Here is a 22,829-nt window from a genome sequence, read left to right on the forward strand (position 1 = left end):
TCTTTCTACTCTTTATACACACACACACACATCCTTTTGGTTCTGTTTCTTTGGAGAACCTTGACTAATACAAACCACAACAGCAACCAGCACATAATGAATGGAATGTGTACTATGACATGTGCCATTTTGACTTTAGACTTAGACATACCTGCGGTCGGGTTTAAGTTCTACCACTGATTAGATGTATGACCTTCAAAATGATTCCATCTCTCTTCACCTCAGTTTCCTGATCCTTAAAAATGGGAGTTCTTGGGACAGTACATATAACATAGTGCTTAAATAATATGTGGCACATGGCAGGCTCTTGAGATATATTAATTCCTTAATATTTTTAAACTGGACTACAAAACAAATGTAATCAATAAAATAATATAAATCTTATTAATAAGCTGTCATGTTATTTCCATGAATAAGTTGTAAATGGACATCTGTGCGTCTTTCTGTGCTATTCTTCTAGAAAAGATTCAGATTCCTCTCACTGCCCCCCTCCCAAAATCCAATCCTACTAATCTTTTCTGATAACAGTCTTCTAATGACCCACATAATGCAGTGGTAGTAATGCCTCTGAATGATTTAGGTTGAGTATTTGTTCCACTCTTATAAGCAAAATTAAAACCTGATGTTTAATGGTTTCACCGTATAACCGTAACCATGTCCAGAGACTTCAGTACAAAAGGTTGACTAGCCTTAAATGATAAAAGATGTGAAAAAATGGCATTAATAAGTGGTACATCTACAAAATGGAAGACTAAGCAGTTATTACAAAAATGAGGATGTGTTCTGTATACTAATATATATGAAAAGAACACAAGAATATATAATTATTAAATGGAAAAAAGTGCTTTTAGTGTGCTGCATTTTGTCTAAAAATATGAGAAAGTAAGAATATAGATTCTTATTTGCTTTTATAGGCAAAAGGAAACTCTGGAAAGAAGCATAAATAATCCTAGCAATTGCCTCGTTGGTAGACGGTGGGGAACTGAGTACGTACAGGGACGACTGGTGGGAGAGAGACATCACTGAAAACTTTTTCATAATTTTTAAATTTTTGAACTATATGAATTAATTATCTGTTGAAAAAATTAAGTTAAAAGAAGAACAAGGGGAAGGAAAACCAGTAAGGCAGATTCACGTTTGAGTTTCTCTGTATACCCTTTGATAGTTGTAGCACACTATTTATAGCTCCCTGCTCCAAATCTTCTCGCCTTGCTACTTTGTCCTGATGTGGATTATTTAAAAACTAAAATCCAGACAGTTGTACATGCAGTGTTTTAGTTACCATATTTTACATTTTGAGCAAGGTAAGTTGCAAGATTAATACAGGTAGTGCCCAGTTTATGGGCAAGTTATGCTATAAAAGTTCTCCGTCCACTGTACACTTAAAAATGATTAAGAAGGTGAATTTTATGTTACGTGGTTTTTTAATCACAATAAAAAAATAACGTAAAAAAACCCCTCAATCTTACTTTATTAACTTGTAGAAATAAAAATTTTAAATCAGAATATTTTCAACTACAGATTGTTGGTCCCCAATCATGTGATTAAAATGACTTGTGTACATTACTTGATAGCTTATATAAATAGGTATGCATTTAATTATGATTCTTTCCCTTTCTTAAAAATATCCTGTTTGTATTTGAAAATATTTATCATCTCTACTCAGGGAAAGATTTGTGTGTTGCTAATAAATGTAATCAGCAATACTGGAGAAACAAAAAGATTCTTCTTCCAGACCATCAAGTGAGAACCAGTTGCCTTTCTTTTAGTATAAGGTGCTATGTATGTGCTAGGTGAGAAAGTGAGCATGAGGAACCCAAGGGGCTCACTCTCTGGTTATACAGACCACTCATAAGCATGCAAAAAGCCCTTGCAAAGAGTTGGTGTGAGTATTCCTGAGTGACTCATGCAGACCGTGCCTGCTCTTGCTGACACGGACAGAAGAGATCTAGACACTCTGATGTTTGAGGGAGTTTATGGAGGAGATGAAGTTGAAAGAGTGAGTCAGGAACTGGATAGACAAAAAGGAACAGAGGAGCACACAAATGTGGAAGGGCAGTGGACAGAAACGAGATGGACGTGAGTGAGCTGTTTGTTTAGTGAATGTTCTAAGGCAAACAGATGGGAGACAAATAGGGAACGGCATGTAGCAGTGAAGTTTTAAGGTCCTCAGAAGTTGGGAAACACTGCTTTATTTGGGAAACACTGGTCCTGGAGTAGAGAATTAAAGTCTTAAACATTACATAAATGTATGTGTTTACTTACCTGCCTTCCCTCCCTTTTCTTCATTCATTCAACAAATAAATTTTTTGACCACCTGTGTTGTATAAATCACTGGTGTAAGAAAATTAACCTAACTGTAAAGTACAGAAGAAGAGCAGAGGCAGATGTGGAGCAGAAAGCCAAGGAAGCCTATCACAGCAGTTGAGGGTTGTGGTTGTGTTACTGGAGTTGCTGAAAAGGCTAATGTTTTTTGAACACTGAAGCATCTATACCAGACATTGTATTAAATGCTTATATATGTTATGTATTATTCTCATAACCTGATGAAGTAGATACTTTCATTATCCCAGTTTACCAGTGAGAACACTGAGGCTTCGCAAGGTTTATTGACATCAGTCACACGACAAATAATAGTATAAAAATTATTTGTTTAGCAGATCAAAATTAGTAAGTATTTTATATGCCCTCTTTTGTCTGCTCTTCCCCTTGTGCAACTGCAGACTAATTATTACTATTCCCATTTTACAGATAAATACAGGATTGAGAAACTTGCCTGGACAGTCATTCATCAAATAGGAAGTACCGACTATGGGCCAGGCACCCTTCTAGGCAATGGGGACACAGCAGTGGACGAGATAGATCAAGGTCCCTGCTTCTAGGGAGTTACTCTCTGGTGGGAATGAGTAACAATGAACATACAATTTAATAATGTAATATAATTTCTGGAGCTGACAAGTACTATGAAGTAGACAAAATAAGGTAAAGTGGTAGAGAGGGGCTGGCCATGGTGGAGGGGGAAGGCCTTTCTGAGGAAGGGATGATAGTTTGAGACCTGCATAACAAGAAGGCGTGCGTGCAACCATCTAAAGGAAAACATTCCTAACAGAAGTGCAGCAAGTGCAAAGGCCCTGTGATGGGAACACTGTTGGCATGTTCGTGGGACAGAGAGAACCCACGTGTGGCTGACACATGGTGAAGAAGGAGAGGGAGAATGAGCAAGAAGAGTTAGGCTGGAGCTAAATCATGTAGGGCCTTGTAGGCCATGGTAAGCAGTTTGGTTCTTATTCTATGGGCCATAGGAAGCGACTGGAGAGTTTTAAACAGAGTGTCTGTGTATATGCATGTGTGTGGGGTGGGGTGGTGATGGGGTGGTCTGATTTATACTTAAAAAAAATGCTTATTACTCATACATCTCAACAACAAGGAAGCAAACAATCCAATTAAAAAATGGGCAAAAGATCTGAACAGACACTTTTCCGAAGACGCTATATGGATGGCCAACAGGCACATGAAAAGATGTTCAACATCACTGATTATTAGGGAAATGCAAAGCAAAAGTACAATGAGATATCACCTCACACTCATCAGAATGGCTATAGTTAACAAGACAAGAAATAACAAGTGTTGGGGAGGATGTGGAGAGAAGGGAACCCTCATACACTGCTGGTGGGAGTGCAAACTGGTGCAGCCACTATGGGAAACAGTATGGAGAATCCTCAAAAAATCAAGACTAGATCTACCATATGACCCAGCTATTCCACTGCTGCGTATTTATCCAAAGAACTTGAAAACACATAGCATAAAGATACATGCACCCCTGTGTATGCAGCATTATTCACAATAGCCAAGACTTGGAGACAACCGAAGTGCCCATCAAGGGATGAATGGATAAAGAAGATGTGGTATATATACACAATAATACTACTCAGCTATAAAAAAGATGAAATCTCGTCATTTGCTACAACATGGATGGACCTTGAGGGTATTATGCTAAGTGAAGTAAGTCAGAGGGAGAAAGACAAATTCTGTATGATCTCACTCATAAGTCAAAGATAAAACCGACAAACAAACACAGAGAGGTAGAGGTTGGATTGGTGGTTACCAGAGGGAGATAGATTAGATTGCCCAGGTTTGGATCTCTACTTTGCCACTTATTAGCTGTATGATTTTGGGTAAGTTTTTTAGCCACTCCATGCCTCAGTTTTCTCATCAGTAAATGAGAATAATTATAGTAACCTGCTTAATAGGAGTGTTTTGATGAGTAAATTTAATATGGCTACATGATGCTCAATAAGTGCTATCTATTTTTTAACTGTTATTGGTTATGAGATTTGAAGGAAAAAGAAGAATAAGGAGGACTTACACATTTTTGGCCTGATCAAATGGGTACATAGTGTGGGGTCTTAAGGAGATAAATACTTTGAGGGTGGGTGGGTTTAAGGATAGAAATCAGTAGTTCAGTTTTGTCCATGATAAGTTTAAGGTACCTTTTAGATGACCAGGATCATGTGGGGAGGAAGTGACAAGATGGGACTTGTATATGGGTCTTTTGGTTCTAAAACCTGCCCTCTTTCCACTCTCTGAGAGGCGGAATAAGTGAGTGATTATGAGCACAGACTCAGCAGTCAGACTGCCTGCATCTGAATTCTAGCTTTGTTGTTTGCTGACTCTATGACCTTGGATGGGTTATGTGTGCTTTCTGTGCCTCATTTTTATCTGTAAAATGAGGATAATGGTTTGTTAAAGCCCTGAGAACAGTGCTTCGCACATAGAATGTAAGGTATATGTAAAGTGTTTGTTGCTGCTGTTGCTACTTTTCAATCCTAATGTTGCTGTAGAAATGAAAAGAAAAGAAGATTCAAGATACTTTATGAAGGAAGGATTAACAGGATTTTGGTGACAAATTGCATTATAGAAGCTAAAAGGGAAGAGGCACAGCTGATTCTGAGGTTCTGAGCTGGAGTGAGTCTGTTTGAGGTGGAGGTGGGGTTGTTGAGGAATTGAGTTTTAGAACTATTAACTTTGGAAATAGCCAAGAGAAAATGTCCAGAAAGCACTTAAAAATGTGGGAACTGGAACTCAAGAGGAAGTTCAAGACTAGAGATATAAACATGGAATCATCTGCTTAGAGGCAAGAATTGTAGCTCCCAGAGTGAATGCATTTGGTGAGAGAGAAAGAGAAATAGTAGGATCAATAGGAGACCAAGGACTTAAGTGTGAGGATTTCCATCTCTAAAGGCAAAGCAGGTCAGCGGGCAGAGTACAGAGCTGCAGAGGCGGGGAAGGTAAGGAAATAGTAATAGTCTATGTTTGAGAAATAAAAGGAAGAAAATTAGGAAGGTGGTAAGTCACTTGAAGGTTTCTTTTAAAAGATGTTTGAAATTCTTTGGGGAAGAACTAACTAGCACATAAAAAATGGAATAATGGATGGTCCCAATGTCTTAGAATGGTCAAAGCTAATGGCATCTAGGGCAGCATAGGTATTACAGCAAATCTGAACAAGGAAGAGAGGAGCAGCTGTCCTAGGGTACATGTGAAAATAGTAAGTACAACTGCAGCAAGTATGATTGTTATTACGTGTCAAATACTGTGCTTAGCACTTGATTCTCTCCCTCAGTCCTTGGGAATTCTTTGAGATAAGGACAGTTATATTCTCTGCAGAAGTGAAGTGTCAAATCAAAATAAACATTCCTTTAATAAATTATGGTATGTCCTTACAATGTATTGCCCTTCAGCCATGTTTTTCAAATGAGATAGAGTGATACTGCCAAAGAAAGATATCAGTGAAATACGTTTACATGATATTAAACACATATTTGAAAACTTATGTCGTGTCCATCTGTCCCAGTAGACTCTAAACTCCTCAAGGAGTGTGACTGGATCATATTCATCTTGCAAACATCAGGGTGTAGCGTGGATTAGTATGCCTTAACTATTGGTCAAATTTGTGAGTGCATAAATGCATAAAATGGACAGTACTAGTACCACACAGGGCTTGAGTGTGTATATGTATATATATGTGCATATGTGTACTTTGTGAACCTAAAAGCAGAAAATGTTACGATATTTTAAGGAAAATACTAGTCAGAAATAGAAGGTATTAATTACTATTAGGAAGTTTTCAGAGACTTCATGGGTTTAGACAACAATGTTGTTGGTTTGAAGAAAATGGTGAAAATAGAGAAAAGCTAGTTCTAACTTTGGCAGTGAAAGGAAGAGAATTATTGGGGTCTGACTGCCCATGCTGAATTCTTTCTGTGGGTGGAAATGGGGTGGAGGGTCCCGCTTGGGCTGTGGTTGAAAGCCTAAGCTCATTATGGTAGGTAGTTGTGAATTGGGACTTTGTGAAATGCTGTTTTTACGATGAAAGAGTTCTTCAGCCATCTAATAGTCCCCTAACCAGATGCTCACTATGATTCAGCATGTGTAGTGGACGTTTTAGATCTGAATACTCTGTCATACAAATGGAAACGAAATTGTCCTAAACAGGCCTATGATTTAAAAAGAAGATACCAATTTGCCAATTAGGATCTATAAGCTGCCTCATTTATTGTTATTGAAATATCATCTGCATTCTGATATTTGTGTTCACTTGCTTTTCCTTTAAGGATCTCTAATTGTCCTGAAGATTTTCGATAATGGACCACTTTAAGGGCCATTCGTCCTTTTGATGAGTGCTAGAATACTAGATTTCATCCAAAAGAAATAAGGCTTAATGTTTTCATTTGTTGTTAAAAATCTTGATGAGACTGAATAATTGATTTTTCCTCAGACTTTTGAGTTAACATTAACTTTAAAGTCTTTATCAAATAAAAATAGAATTTATAGTAGTTTTAGCGTGTATTTATTTTTCTTGCGTGGTTGTATCATATTTTCTTCTATATATTCACTTAAATCACTTGGAATTCTGCCTGAAATGGCATTTTCACGATAATTCTGGGAACTCTCCCCTTTGACTGTATGATATTTATTGCTGATACATGTATTCTAGTGTTTCTTGCCTCTCATCATACATAAATTCTAGTGGCATGTTGAATACCATTGAGCAGAACTGGTTGATGGTAAATCAAACATTTTACAGCATACTGTTGGGAATGTTGGATTCATTACTCTAAAGAAATTACATTTTTTTCAGTATTTTGAGAGCTTCCTAATATGGTAATTTATTAATGTTCTCTGTTAATTATATATACAGGCTCAAAACTTGGTTCATTTTAACAATGTATAATATATGCCATTGTGAATCTTTTCCACAAGAAAAAAGAGTAGCAAATAATCCAACACTATCTTTGATTAGAACTATTAAGCCCAACAGCTTGTATTTAATGAACACAGTGTTAATTATATAGTCAACTGAGTAGTTCATTCTCTACCATAGGAACTATATATTCAAATAAAGCTGTTTTGATGTATAAGGTGCCAAAGGAAAATTGGCTAACAAGAAAGGGAATAGCCTTATATGTGGTTAAGATGTCAAATGAACAATTTTAACTCACAATCATTTTTTACGGAGAATACATAAATTGGGTTTTTATTTTTAGTTCTTCCTCTTCCCTTCAGAGTTAAATGATTGAAAATGACTCTCAGTCCCCAAACTACTCTTACACATCATTCAAAATAGCCCTGACAGGCTAGCCTCTCTGGTAGTGATGAGATTTATGACTTTCCATTCCTTGGTGTTCCATTACTCTGTCTACACCATCAAATTGATTAGTAGGCAATGGAAAGCAAAGAAAGAGAGGCAACTGCTTAGAGCCAGCTGGTGTCCATCATTTTAATGAACTGCCTAGAGATGGTTAATACTGTCCTTGATTCTCTTTGTAGCTGGTGATGACCAGATCCTTTAAAATATTTTCTCCCCTCCCTTATTCTGTGTTACAGGGCCCACTGGAAAATGATCTGGTAGTTCATGTAGCACTCGTAGCAGAAAGCCAACGGTATGAAATCCAGATGGTGGTGTGTTCTTTTGTGGGGAAGGGATGGGGACTGATTGCTTTACGCTTACAATATTAAGTGTGGTAGTAGAGATTAATTCATAGACCCCTTGACAGGGTTTCAAAGAAGTCTTTAATGTCACTTTAAGTGCCAGAACAACATTCTTTTCATATTTAAAAATAACTTTGTTTTAGTTGAAATAAATGTTAGAGACTGTGACCAGTACCAGTGTTGCCTGGGGTGTAATTTTGAGAAATTAGTGCAAACAAATTATAGGGATTCCAAAAATCAGTGCTTACCCTCTCTCCCAGCGCCCACGGTGCCCATCTAATGCTTTGTGAAGAAGCCAGGAGGGCCTCTGGATTCCGGGGCAGAAGGCATATTGCTGACATTAACAATCAATAATGTGCTCCAAGTTAGCATAGTTTCTTCCATTTTCTCCTCCTCCTTCACCATTTTCCAAACTATAAATGCATTGCTTCAAAATGTCTCTCTCTTTTTTTCCCTATGTTCTTTAGCCTTCAAGTTTTCCTCAACACGTATGGTATTCAGACTCAGACTCCTCAGCAGGTAGAACCCATCCAGATATGGGCTCAGCAGGAGCTTGTGAAAGTAAGTGGTTCTGCCATTTTACTGTCTACTTTGTGGAGGTCCTAGAGCAGGCTCATTAGACTTAGTTTACAGTCAGAAGCATAGCCAATCCAATTCTGAGGTAGGGTCATTGATCCAAAAGTCTTTCTAATTATGTTGAGAAACCTGCTTTATCAGACGTTGTTACTAAAAAAAAGACTGCGTTGTGGTGTATATATTATATTCATAGGTCTTGATTTTTACTCCTTGCTAAAACCTGGACTGAGCACTTAAGTAACAAATTAGCCTTAATTTTAGTAGTTGTGTATAAAATTAACCTTTCCATTTGATTTGATTATTTTCCCTTTTCTTAGCTGTTAAAGTAACCTTCTCATCTAAATATTTCTGTATTGGTAATAACTGCTTCCCTTTTTCCCTTACCTTTACTATTTGGAATCTAAAGTAATTTCTACCCCTTCAGTTTGCTGAGTCTCAAGTAATTATAAAGTAACATCTGAGTTTATCTTTGGTACAATTACATACCTATTTGGATTAGCTTAAAAGGTGATTTTTGAGGCCTTTTCATGCACTGCCTGCAGGTAGGTGCGAAAGTGCCTGTGTTTAAGAGTATTCCTGCTCATTAGGGACAAGAAATTGTTGACTTTCACTGGTTATTTATAAACTACCACTTTTATTTAGTAATTATTCAATATAGGCGCAAACTCCATGGTGTTTGGTAGAAGTGTTCAGAATAGTCTCTCTCAAGTGATCAAGATTAAGTTGGTTAGATTGGTGTAAATGTTGTGGTCAAAGCCTTGATACTACAACAAAGAATAAAAGCTTAGAGAAGTGAGGGGCACAGTGCATGGGAAACTGCAGGGCCTCAGAGTGCTGCTAATCAGACTGGACCTTACCCATTGGCAACCAAACCAGCACCTGGGTGTTGGGTCACCCAGAGCACCAGCTCTTCAAGAGTACTTAAACTTCCTCTATCAAATTTAGAGCTCTTTTTCTCCCAATTAAAGAGAGAAGACTAAAAATGCAAGGATCCCTGGAGTAGGTAACACTTTAAAATCACTGAAGACATAAATGATTGGTTTTTATGGTAGAAAAGGGTAAATGACACCAAGAAGGAACTGATGATCCACAAGGCAAGGAAAGGAGGCAGCATGGAAGGGGCAAAAATCGAAGGCTCTAATACTGTGCACTTATCATTCAGGTGCAGGCTATATTTGCTGATACACTTTTATGGTCTCTCACTGAAAGCTCCAGAAAATGATAACAAAGGTTATTATTCTTTGATGAACATACTCTCAAAGAAAATTAACCCAAATCTATTTTTTCAGTCCTAATTTACAATAGCAACTTTTTAAAAAATTATTTTTATTATTATTATTGAGGTCATATTGGTTTATAACATTGTGTAAATTTCAGGTGTACATTGTTATATTTCAGTTTCTGATAGACTGCATCATGTTCACCACCAATAGTCTAGTTTTTATCTGTCACCATTCATGTGTGCTCTTATCCCTCTTGTCTTCCCTCTACCCTCTCCTCCTTAGCAACTTTTTTTTGTGGTAGGTGAGGCCTTACTCTACCAGACAACATGCAATCAAGATTTAAAAGACCAATGTGGTTCCAGATGACTTGAATGTGGCATTTTATTCATTCATTTATCAACAAACACCTCCTATGTGCAGAGCACTACGTGGGGCCCTCAGATACAATGACTCTGTCCCTGTTCTCCATGTCTAGTGGTGTGACAGAAAAAATACTTAATTGCAATCCACTTTGATAAGTGCTATTGTATACATTTGTACAAGGCTCTGTGGAATCACAGAGGCGGTAGGAAGCATTTCTTTACAGAGTAAGGTGAAGACTTATAACGTGTCCTACTTACTTCATATCTTGTTGTTTTAAAGATGGTGTTAACAAATGATTTACAGTTTAGGTGTGTGGTATGGCTAAAAACAAAGATTTATGACCAAGAGCCCAGCTTCCCTGTACATATGTCAATATGGAAGATTCTCTGTGGCTACAGTCTCTGTGTTCCAAGCTAGCTGCTCTTTGGGATTCATCCTCTAAGATACACTGCCTAGTATACTGCTTCTTATAAGTCTGTCTTTTGAAAGCGTCCCCTCAAATCTTAGTTAATACACATATTCTTATGCCAGTGGCTGATTCTGTTCTGAGAAGCTACACCCTTTTTCAGCCCACTGAAGAGAACGTGAGGGCAGACAGCTGAGAGCAGGGCTTTTACTGTCTGTAGTTAATGTTGCATGACGTGACTGTGATGTGATTTGCCTCATAGGAGATCTGCGTAAGTGCAGATCTGGAATGAAGTATTTCTGTACTTCTGGGTGGTTTGGTCCCTACTATATATTTCAGTGCATTGAATGGTGTGAATGGGTACAACGTGAGGACAGTATTATCTGCACCCTGAAATGCAGGGAGCATTCCATGTCTGAGTACTTAATTGTCATAGACTTGCTGTACCTTGGTTCAGAAATTTAAGGAAAATCCTTTTACTGTGATGGAGTCATATTTAAAGGAATCTACCTAGATCTGTACATTTTAACTTGTGCATGGTGGATTAATATAATCACTTGTCTAAAAGAAGAAGTCTTATGTAGTTTAGACATACATTTATTTCTGAAAAATTGAAAATATTTGAAGGAAAGTGGGTTCTATCTAGTGTTATACACTGTAGTTTCCGGGCAGCTATATAATATAATGCTCATAGAATACTTTTCTGGCCAGTTGACTCTGTCTAAAACCACTGCTGTTCTAGAATCAGTATTCACACAGCACATGTGGCTCAGGAGGACATTCAGTTCCTTCATTCATCCATCAAGCTCTATGCTAGGCACAGTGCCAATTGACGGGTTGCTGTTCTCTAGGCACATACAATGCAGAAGAAGGAAGAGACAGAGAGCTTACTCTATCATAGATGTGTACACCATTGCAAAATAAATAGAGAGCTCTGGTGATGACAGTAATTTTGTGCATGATCAGGTTGATATTTGAAATAAGTTCAAATCATAATCAGTAGATTGTGTAGACATGGTTGGATTTTCCACTTAGGAAAATTTAGGTTAGATTTCTACCTCTCATCAAACACAAAAATAAATTCTAGACAGATTAAAATTTTAAATATTTTTTTAAATGATTTAACTATAAAATCACTAGAAGAAAAAGTAGGAGAACAGTTTATAACTGTTGGGAGGAGAAGTCCATTCTTAGAATAATACCAGTGTCAGAAAGTCATTAAGGAAATGATTAACAAATTTAACTAAATATAGCTGAAGATGGCATAAGCAACCTAGCATATCAAAGTTGCTTGTGAAATTTCCTAGTAGAAAAATGTTTAGATTGAAATACCACATGCTGAAATTATGTTTGACCTCCTGTGCAGTCATTCTCACATTTCATAGCAGCATTGAAGATGAGCAAACTGCGTAAAATATTTGATACAAAGGGTAATGTTCTTAATATACCAAGATCTCTTACAAATCAAAAAGAATAATAAATACCCAGTAGAGAAGGAAACAAATGAAAAAATTTATAGAACATACAAATAGCCATTAAATATATGGGAAAATGGTCAACCAGAAAACATTTGAATATGGTAGTATAAAACTGGAATGAAATATCATTTTGACCCAAGAGAATGACAGAAAGGGCCTATGCACTATTAATGTCAATATAAATTGGTCCATTATTTCTAGAGGGTGACCAACCTGGCATTATGTTTCAGAAGGAGTGTATATTCTCTTTGATCCAGGAAGTCTAGGAAATTATCCTGCAGAAATAATGTTATACTGTTCAAAGGTGTTTATTGAATTAGTTTTGAAATAACAAAATATCGGGAGCTGCCTTCATCAGGGAATAGGTATTAAATAGGGTAAAGAGCCTTCCTGACTGGATTAAGTGCTCAGCTCTGGCACTGATTAACTTCTAATTCATTCCAAGTCTGTCTGCTTTTACCTTATAGAAATTCTAGAAGTTTCTGTTCCACGGTGGTACCTTCCCCTTTTTCTGATACTTCTAAAGATATTTTTCCAGCCTTTATATTTCTTCAGTCATTTCAACATTGAAATATAGAGTAAACGCTTAGTCTCAGTTTACCATCTTGAAACTGGAACACGGCAGTATTAGGTTTAAAAAGTTTTAAAAAATGGAATACCAAACAGATTAGTGTATGAACCCATTTATGTAAATATTTAACTATGTACTTTTAAAAATCTGTAACTCTGTCTTATACTTTGGTGTTTCTTAAGGATCACACAATAAATTAACAGTCCTTTCAACATAACACCAAAGTGATATAAAAGTTGCCTAAGGTGTTGTGAGAGTAAATGGGAGCATTCACTTGTAACATATGGCTTAAGTTTTTCATAAAATTCTTCTAATCAGAAAAATCAATAAAGACAATTTCCATTTTGGTGGGAAATACTTGAAGGTGGGAATCTAGTAGGAGATGTGTGGCCCTGTTTTTTAAAAACTTTGAATAGCCAGATTTTTTATCACACAGTATTTATCTCCTTTTGTTTTTTTATGAATCAGACAGAGCTATCCAAGTTGTACATTTATGACAGAGTAAGAATAATGTCAAATTTTAAGATGTTGCTAAGTGGATCTGCAAAAGCTTTCCTCTAAAATCTCTCAGGGCCCCAAAAATCTTAGTTGACATCTTTGGCCAGCTTGTTTCCCTACAAGTTCACTGAATAAGGTTTCCCTAGGCTCTTTTTCTCTGGAAAGATCAGAAGTTATCAGGGCAGTAGTCGGGGGGAAAAAGACGCAAAAAAGGAAAAGCATGGATTCTTGCCTAACTCTGGTTTACAAATTTGTGTCTTACAGGCTTATTTCCATCTGGGTATCAATGAAAAGTTAGGACTCTCCGGAAGGCCAGATAGGCCCATTGGCTGCCTCGGTACATCAAAGGTGCTCACGAAACGTCCTTGTAGAGCAGTGTTCTGGTTATGACACACAGACTGAAATGGTGTTTGACCTGCTGTTCATCCATTCTCATGTTTCATTGTATAATTGGACTAATTATCTGAACTATTATTTTCTACAACTGAATCTTATTTGTCTTGTGTAATATTGCAGACATCTTCTAGGAATGAATACGCATCCCACTGCTGTATCAGTTCTAAGCATTCTAAGATACTCGATTATAACAGTATTTACGCAATCAGGGGCTTTTTCCATCAGAGTAGAGGAGGACTACTTTAAGTTTATTAGCATACTGATCCAATCAAGAAACTTTGAAATTTCTTAATATTAGGCATATTTCACAAGATATTATTTTATTTGTTTATTCAGATTAAAACATGAGTTTTAATTTTTATTAAGACTTACGCTCCTTTGCCTTTGGTCTGTTTTGTACTTATTTATTTTTTAATTATCCCTTACAGATTTATCGCATTTTAGGAAAGACTGTGGTTTGTTACCCTATCATCTTCGACCTAAGTGATTTCTACATGTCTCAAGATGTTTTACTGCTGATAGATGACATAAAGGTAGCTTCAGAACATCTTTTTACTGAAATGGCATGACTTTGTTTCTACTGATTTTATCACGTGTTACTAACTTGAGTGCTCCTGGGTGTCTGTGACACTGGGTTAACACAGTGTAAAATATGAAAGTAAAACAACATCTGCATGGGAGAAAGAGTTAAATTACTTGCAGCATTGAAATAACAGATGGAGTGTGTTTTATATAAAGCTGTATGACTTTGCTTAATATACCTTTCTACGAATGGAATGAAAGGATCTAGTTTGTAAAAGCAGAGGGAGAACCATTTTGTAAACCATGTTCATATGACAGCAATAGTTTATCTCATTTTGAATAAAAGTTGAGTTAGCAAAATAACTTTATTTATGAAGAATGCCAAGTAAAACCTCAGCTAACTCATAACTCTCAGTCAGTTAAATTCTCCTCTACTCCCTTTTCCATTTGCAGAGTACAAAAGCTTAGAGTCATAGTCCAGAGTATGAATTCTGGAGCCAGACTGTATTTGTTAAAATCTTGGCTCCACTATTTACCAGCTGTGTAATTGTGGGCAAGTTACTTAACTTCTCCGTGTCTCTGTTTTCTTATCTGTATAACTGAATAATAATAGGGCTATTCTGAGGATTAAATGAGTTAATATTTATAAAGTGCTCAAAGTAGCACCTGGCACATGGTGAGGTGTTATATAAGTCTTTGGTATGATGATGATGATGATGATGATGATGATGACAGCAGTAGAAACTGAGTCAAATAAAGAAATCGCTCCACCTTTCTAATAGTCTGTATAGATTCAGTCCATTCTCTTTTACCTGCTGTAATATAAATCCTCAGTAACGTTGAGTGAGAATTAATCTCCTGGATGATAACCCCAGGTTGGTTTTTCCTCCTTGGGACCATTCTTGAACTGTACTTATTAGGGCACCAAAAAAAAAAAAGCAGCCTTAATATATGCATGATCTGATTAGTTTTAAGAACAAAGTTTAAAATCAAAATGGTTTCTAGCTTAACTTGTATGTATTAGAACATTTCTACCCTAAGTAGTTTATATTATCCAGAGTTTGATTCTGAATTATCTTAATGTATATGAGTTTTGTTGGCTCTTTGCCACTAAGGGTTAAGTATCCTGATCAGCTCAGATACTGTGCCATTACTTCCTACCTCATTCTTATGTTTTGATAGAATGCACTGCAGTTCATTAAGCAATACTGGAAAATGCATGGACGTCCAATTTTCCTTGTTCTCATCCGGGAAGACAATATAAGGTAGGTTGATGAGAGAAGTTCACACTGTGGGCCTTTTGGAAGCAAGGTGTTGCGTTGTTTGTATCCCTCTCAGCGTGTGGCAGAGTGCTTTGCATATGTGAAAGGGCACTTAGTGTTAGGTTATTAATTTCTCATTCTGTTGTTAATATGCACATTTTGTTTATCTGTTTATATTTTTTAGAGGTAGCCGATTCACCCCCGTGTTAGATATGCTGGCAGCCTTTAAAAAAGGAATAGTTGGAGGAGTCAAAGTTCATGTTGATCGTCTACAGGTAATCTTCTGAATTTCAGTGTGTTTCTGTTTTCAGGACAGTTAATCCACAGATATAGCTGTGTTTTTAAATATATGTTCTATTTAAGATTTCTGTCTTAAGGTTTATTCTGTACCTTCCTACCTATTCCTGTTGTCACCACCCTGTTTATCTGATCCCTCCAATCAGATGCTTGAACAATCGCAGTGGTTTCCCACCCGGAATTTTAGACTTTAATAGCTCATCTCTAATCTGAGTTTTGCATTTGAGGAAGCTTGGGTCCAGAGTGGTGAAGTGACCTACTGTATAATCTTGAGTTGGTAGGTACAGATTAAGTGGCCTGACTCCCTGGTCCAGTGCTCTTTTCCCTGCTCCATAGTAACATCTAACCTGGAGATAATCCTTGTTCCATTTAGAACTTCACAGCATTGTCTTCACAGCTCCTAATAACAGAAGCCCTTTGTGGTTCCCTGTTAGCTATAACAACTTCTGCCCACAGTTATGGCCTACTAAACACTCTTTGTCCTTCTGCCAATACAAATTGATTACTGCGTTCTGAACCTTGTGAGGCTCTGCCCCTCTCACACTGTTTCCTCTGCCTGGAATATCCTTCCTTCTTTCACGATCTCGGCTTTGAAGTCTTACCAGACTTTAAGGGCCAATTCTACAAAATCACCCAGACCAGAAATGACACATTTCTTCTTTGACATGTTTTTGTGACCTTTGACGTGAGCTGCTCAGATTGTAGTCCATCATGGACTTAAATGCCTTATTTCCTTCAAAAAATTGTGATCATCCCATACAGTCTCTCACGTAGATAGTGCTCAATATTGAGTAAGAAAGAAGAAAACTCGTATAGAGAGACTTACGCAGCAACGTTATAAATGGCATGTTTATATACTCATTCACTAGTGCTTGTGTTTTGCATATTTGGTTGATTTTTATGTGAGCTTTTTATCTTTTCCCCCTTATTTTCTATTGCTTTGTCTTTTTGTAATGCTTCCTGGGGCAATTTCTTTGATATTTATCATGCAGCTCTTCTATTAAGTTTTGTATTTTAGCTATCATGTTTTCAATTTTCACTTTTCATAGTATCATGTTCTTATTTTCTGGGTATTATATTTTATCTTATCTTTCTGAGAATATGAACAAGACAGTTTTTGAAATTTTCTTCTCTGCATTATCTCCTTTAGGTTTCTTTTCTCTGTTTTTTTGGCCTCAGTCTTTCATGTTGGAGGCATTTGTCAGATGTATAGTAATCTTTAGCTACCCATTCATTTTCAAGAATGAAAGAGTAAAAAGTTTGTTGGAAGCTATGTGTTTAGGAATAAGGACTCTTTCCATGATGAATTCATTTATAAGGTGGTCTGGTGGCAAGGGCCTTTTGTTGGGGGAAACCTCAGTGCCAGTATCTGAAGATTTTTTCTCCTGGGCTCTTCAGTTTCCCAGAAAATGAACATCTAACCTCCAGCCTGAAAGACATGCATTTTGTCTCCATGTCCTGAGAACAAGGTCAGGGAAGGGAGCCAGGGGTCCCACTGCACTGTATTACAGTCTTTCGCTTAATCCATTGTTTAATCTTCATATCTCCTGCTCTCTGCTGCACCCTGCACTCTTGAGTACCGAGTCTTCAATCAGAGAATAAGCCTCTTTTCTTCTTGCAAAACTGAAGCTCTATACTCATTAAACAACAGCCCTCCTCCCCGACCCCAGCCTTCATCTTCTCTCTAATATAGCAATGAAAATGGCAGCTGTATGCTTCCTTTGGATTTTATTTCAAGCCCTTTCAAATTTCTTTAGCCCCTGATCCGCAGTCTCTCTCATCACTGGGCCTCGGCCTCCCTTCCCAGCTTCATCACCCAGGACTCTTTCCATGCAGTTCATTCCTGGCCCTGCTTTTCACTCCCCGAGTATACCGCATACTTGAAAATCTCTGATTGTAATTGGAGTTTTTTTCCTGCTCATGCTGTTACCCTATTCTAGAGTTGCCTTTTTCTTTTTCTTTCCTTTTAAGTCATACTTTAATTTCATAACTTAGGTCAATGTCACCTCTTTAGTGAAGTCTCCAAGACTGAAAGTAATTTCTCCTGCCAGTGTGCTTCTGTGGCTTTTTACTGAACCTTTGCTGAAGCTCTTATTTTAGGTGTGGTTAGTTTCTTGTGTTTGCTTCTCTCAGTGGATTGAAAACTTTTTCAGGCCAAGGTTTACAATCTCTGTATTCCCAGAGTACTCTGCCCACTACTGTTCTCTCTGTGGGACATATATAAATATTAGTGTATTGACTCAACAAACGTTTATTGAGCTCCCTTTAGGCACTGGGGATATAGTGTGAAAAAATATACAAGGTCCTTGGTCTCACGGAACTTATTCTGGTTGGGGAGCCAAACCCAAACCAAGCGAGGTCAGGTGCAGACTGACGAGATGGCGTGCAGGCGCAGGTGGGGTGCTCAGTTGGAAAGGGCCTGGAGGGATGTGATTGAGTATCAGAGAGCAGGGTACCTTTTTGAATATTATATTGCATTTGCCACATATATTACAATATTAACTTATTTAATTACCATCAGGAATAAGGTATTAATGCCTAGCAAATTAATCATAAGTATCATGTTTTTTATAAAACTAATTTAGGAGCCTCTGCAACCAACTGAATATTTTTTTATCAAAAGCTCTAGAGACTATTAATGGAATTTAGCATTTGCCTGTTAACTCAGATTGAACATTTACTTTATGGACTGAATTAGTACGTAAGAGTAGGTAGGCTAATAAAAGTAGAAAATATTAAATCAAAATTTTTTTTAATGTTTTCAGTATTAGCTATCAAGTTTGAGAATTAAATAATTCTTGACTCCTCTTTCTTTCATACCCCACATTATAATCCATTATCAAATCCAGTTTTCTCTATCCTCAGATGATATCCAGGATCTAACCATTTCCTGAAACTTCTAGCACTAACATCATGATCCAAGCTACCATCATCTCTTACCTAGATTTTTATAGTAGTCTCCTAAATTCCTACTGACCATAAGCCAGTAGTCTACATGCTGTCCCTGATATCGACATTCTTCTCTGACCTCATCTTTTTACCACTCTCCCTCAGTCTACTCTACTTCAACTGCACTGTCCTCCTTACTACTCCTAAAGCACACCAAGCATGCTCCTGCCTCAGGACCTTTGCACTTGCTGTTCCTCAGCCCTGCATACTCTTCCCTTAGATCCGTATCACTGACTACAATCCTTCCTTCAGTCTCTACTTACATGTCTCCCTGTTAGAGAAGTCTTTTCTGATCACCTGTATAAAATTGCACGTCTGCCTCCTCCTACTCTCCTGCCCTAGCACTCCCTATCCCCTATCTTTCTTATTTCTACTTTGTACTTATAAGCATCTGACATAACTGTTTAGGTTTCTGTTTGTTTATTGTCCACTTCCTACACACACCTAAAGTTGGTCTCAAGAGGGCGAGGATTTTGTGTATTTTGTTCATGCTGGATCCTCAATACCTAATATAGTGCCTGGCCTATGCTAGGTGTTCAGTAAAGATTTGTCTAACAAATTAGATAACTCAAGAGCCAGATGTGTAGATGTGAGCCTACATCTTGGGAAACATCACTCAGTGGGCTTTTACTGTGCTCAGCACTGCTGTCTGCCCAGGCACAGACTCCTCTCACACCCTGACCGTGGCTGGGCCACATAACAATGTGCACATCAGTTGCATGTTTGGCCTTCCTCACGCAAACTCTGCAAGGAGGCTTTAGCGTGACTGCTGGTAACATGGCCATCTTGCCATTTGTAGTAGGTATTTTTGTTGCTGATCCACTTTGTTTATGAGTTTCCACAAGAGGAGAGGGCAGCATAGCTCTGGGTGGTTAGCCAACAAGAGCACCATTCCCTTTGTCCTGTCACTTCACAGTTGAAATGAACAGTGAGAAAACAGAAAAAGTAATATATGTAAGACAATTTTGATTGAAGAATTGACTTATTTTTAAAATAATAATTTATGGCTTAGTTTTTATGCAGTACATTTCTTAGTTTTATCTGACAATTCATCAGGTAATTAGAAGTGACACATACTGCTAAAAATCATTGTGGGTTATCATTCATTTCTATTACTCATCATGAACCACTGACAAACAAAAACTATGAGTTTGGCCTCATTTGGTTTGCTCAACCTATAATCAGGAACTAAGGGAAAATAAAGTGACCAATTGGTTTCCAGAATGTAGAAAGCCCTGGCCTAGATAATCAACACCTTCACGATCCTGACAAATGGAGACTTGGCAGTATCCCATTATTGGAGAACCCTGAAATACACTCTGGTAGCAGAACCCTAAGTGCGATTTCACATTGTCTTTACCCAAAACAATTTTAGTATTTCATGTTTTTTTAATTTCAAAATAATTTTTAACATTTTAATAGGTACTGAATTTTAATTCCAGCTTAAAAATAAATACCCACGATTCTAAGAACAGAGAGAATATACAGTTCATCTCACATTTATTATGACTCATGAGCTTGGAACTTGATGTGTATGCTCTGTTTCAGGGAGTTTTGTTGTATGTGAAAACCTGTCTGATTTCAGAATGCTCGTTTAAGAACTTAAGACTTGTGTATATTTTGTAAGTAAACTCTTCTTTTTGAAGTATTGTGTACTTACAGAAAAGTTTATGCACAGATCATAAAGGTATGGCTTGATAAATTTAAGAGGTGTGAACCTTTTCTCAATCACATTTCAGACGCTAATATCTGGAGCTGTGGTCGAACAACTTGACTTCCTACGAATCAGTGACACAGAAGAGTAAGTCCCTTTGAGTTATTATTGTGTTTCTTGAGATTATACATTAGAAATGCAGGAAATCTGACGGTTTTTCTGTTAAATTCTAGGCTTCCAGAATTTAAGAGTTTTGAAGAATTAGAACTTCCCAAACATTCAAAAGTCAAACGACAAAGCAGTACCGCCAGTGCTCCTGAAGTGGAACAGCAATCGGATGTGGTCATTGCTGAGTGGAAAAACAAACCCACCCATGAAATTCTTCAAAAACTGAATGTGAGGAAGATGCAATTCCCACATGGCCCTGAGTGAGGCTGGCAGAGCAGGAACTCCCAGGGGCAAGCGATATTTCTTTTTGTCCTCTCAGAGAAGATAGCAGTTAACCTGGAGGTAGATGGCCTGTCTATATGCAGGGCAGTAATGAGAGGTGGTTCTCACGGTCTAACATTAGCATGGATGTCTTACGGTTGGTTAAGGAGTGCGGATGAATTGGGTTGTCTTAGGCATGGAAGTATTGTCTGGACCATTAAAGAAGTGAAGCCAGTGATAGTTGCCTTTGAGGTCTCCTGATTTCTCTTTCAGTGCCTTTTCCCAGCTCGGATCCTCTCTCCTGACCCTGTATTTAGGACTGATAGTGTTAAGTCTCACCAGTCGCTGAGGAACGCAATCCTATGACCACATCCATGTGAATATTTTATCTTGGCAACTAATATTTTACCTTCCTTAAGGTTATTTGCATTTTAAAAGAGGAGAGGTGGAGAGAGTAGTACTTATCCAAGGAAATGAAATTCTAAGCATGGTGACATCTTGTTGTGCCATAAAAATTTGAGCATATAGTCTAAATATATATCCTGCCAGACACCATCGGTCCTTGTTATTGATCGATATTATCTATTGATCTACATAAGCACAAAGATGATATAGAGGCATAAAGGCATAAAGCACATAGCACAGTGCCCTAATATATAATAAGCACTCTGCTCATGTCCCCTCCTTTCATCCATCTCTCCACAGTGGGTAGAAAGCAGCATGGTCTCCCATGAATAAGTGAAGTCAAGAAGGGAATGATTAAATGACTTGGCCAAATCTCTCAGAGTAGCAGAATCAGTATTCATGCTTATCGACAACACATTTTCTATCCATTACTTACCTTGTTTCCTGGAAAATTTGATTATTAAATCCTACTGCCCCAAGAAGCCAGCTTGCCTACCCTCTGTCTCTGAGATATCTAAGATAAATGGTTGTATAATGTCATCTTGTTCCTGGTAGTATCTCAGTGGCATTTGTCTTTCCTCAGTTCCACAGCAGAATATTTCCTCTCTGCACCATGTAATTTCGTGATTACTTACCCACTGTGGTGACTTTCGTACCCATTTCATTCCAGTTATTCACAGTGATGTATATTTTCAGGACTGCAGCTGTCTGGCTAGCCAAGCCATCCTGCTGGGTATACTGCTCAAAAGAGAAGGCCCCAACTTTATCACAAAGGAAGGTAAGAGTTCGTGTCTAAGAGAACATTTTTAAATAATAAAGACCTCAGTATTCTTGAACATGTATCAAATATGCATCATGAACATCCACTAAAATACTACAAGTTATTTTCTCCTTCGTTAAACTCTTTTATTTTTTAACTTTTAAATGGAAAATGTTCATTCATACCCCTAGAGTGGAATAGATTGATGTCTGAACTCCTAATTGCCTTTGTGCAATGATGCTTGATTGTTTCTCTGATTGTCTGAATAGTGTTGGAGCCTGGATTCTGCTTGTGACCGTTAACCTCTGATAACGCCCTAGTTTTTTATTGACAGTTTCTGTTTCCAGTTTTATTTTCTGTACGTTTTCGAGAACAATATTGAATCATTATAGCTATGAAAATTAGCTCCCTCATGGTCTGTAGCAGTCACTTGGAATGGAACGTGGTATTTAATAGAATTGTGCTTTACAGATTGTTAACAAAAATAAATCATTGGTATTCGCATCCATGTCCACTCTGCATTAAGGATGAAACCCAGTTATCCCTGAAATCCACGCTTGTGTATTGAGTCACTGCTCTGAGGAATCTTTGAATTCTGCATCATGGCCTGCTTCTGGCATTTTATAGTACAGAATAATGTAGAATACTTTTCAAGTACTTAATGTCTAGCTACTCAGAGTTTTTGGCTCAACTGAAAGTCCTCTGTCCAGAGAGGGATTTGATTTGATTAGAATTGGAAATTAAGTTAGTATTCTAAACAGTAATGTCGTTTATAAGATTTATAGTTTTGATAGTAAACTAGACAAAATTGTTTATTCAGATAAGGTCTACTTAGTGTTTTGCGTTATTATAGCTAAGAGATAACCTTCAATCCAGTATTACACATGTGGATTGAATAGTTTTAATTTTGTTAACTGATTAAAGGCAGAAGAACTCTAAGCAAATTTCTGACAGAATCCTTCATGTTTCTAATTAGTCTTGAAACTATAAATATAAGCAGAATCCCAATTATATTGAGAACATTCATTGCAATTTATGCTTTGACTAAAAC

The 22,829-nt window shown here is 37.4% G+C and overlaps 1 protein-coding gene across 37 annotated transcripts in view; it reads left to right on the top strand.

Moving 5' to 3' along the window:
- PHKB (phosphorylase kinase regulatory subunit beta) overlaps window positions 1-22,829 on the top strand; it is a 218,466-nt gene that overhangs the window by 150,635 nt on the left and 45,002 nt on the right. For all 37 annotated transcript variants that reach the window (XM_070613575.1, XM_070613562.1, XM_070613560.1 and 34 more), the window contains 9 exons: window positions 7,885-7,940; window positions 8,457-8,550; window positions 13,369-13,452; window positions 13,929-14,033; window positions 15,205-15,287; window positions 15,469-15,559; window positions 20,270-20,331; window positions 20,418-20,580; window positions 21,715-21,796. In XM_070613575.1, coding sequence (XP_070469676.1) covers window positions 7,885-7,940; window positions 8,457-8,550; window positions 13,369-13,452; window positions 13,929-14,033; window positions 15,205-15,287; window positions 15,469-15,559; window positions 20,270-20,331; window positions 20,418-20,580; window positions 21,715-21,796 — 820 coding nt within the window. The remainder of the gene's footprint in view (window positions 1-7,884; window positions 7,941-8,456; window positions 8,551-13,368; window positions 13,453-13,928; window positions 14,034-15,204; window positions 15,288-15,468; window positions 15,560-20,269; window positions 20,332-20,417; window positions 20,581-21,714; window positions 21,797-22,829) is intronic.

The sequence above is a fragment of the Equus przewalskii genome, chromosome 3 (genome assembly GCF_037783145.1).
Source record: "Equus przewalskii isolate Varuska chromosome 3, EquPr2, whole genome shotgun sequence".
Lineage (NCBI taxonomy): Eukaryota > Metazoa > Chordata > Mammalia > Perissodactyla > Equidae > Equus > Equus przewalskii.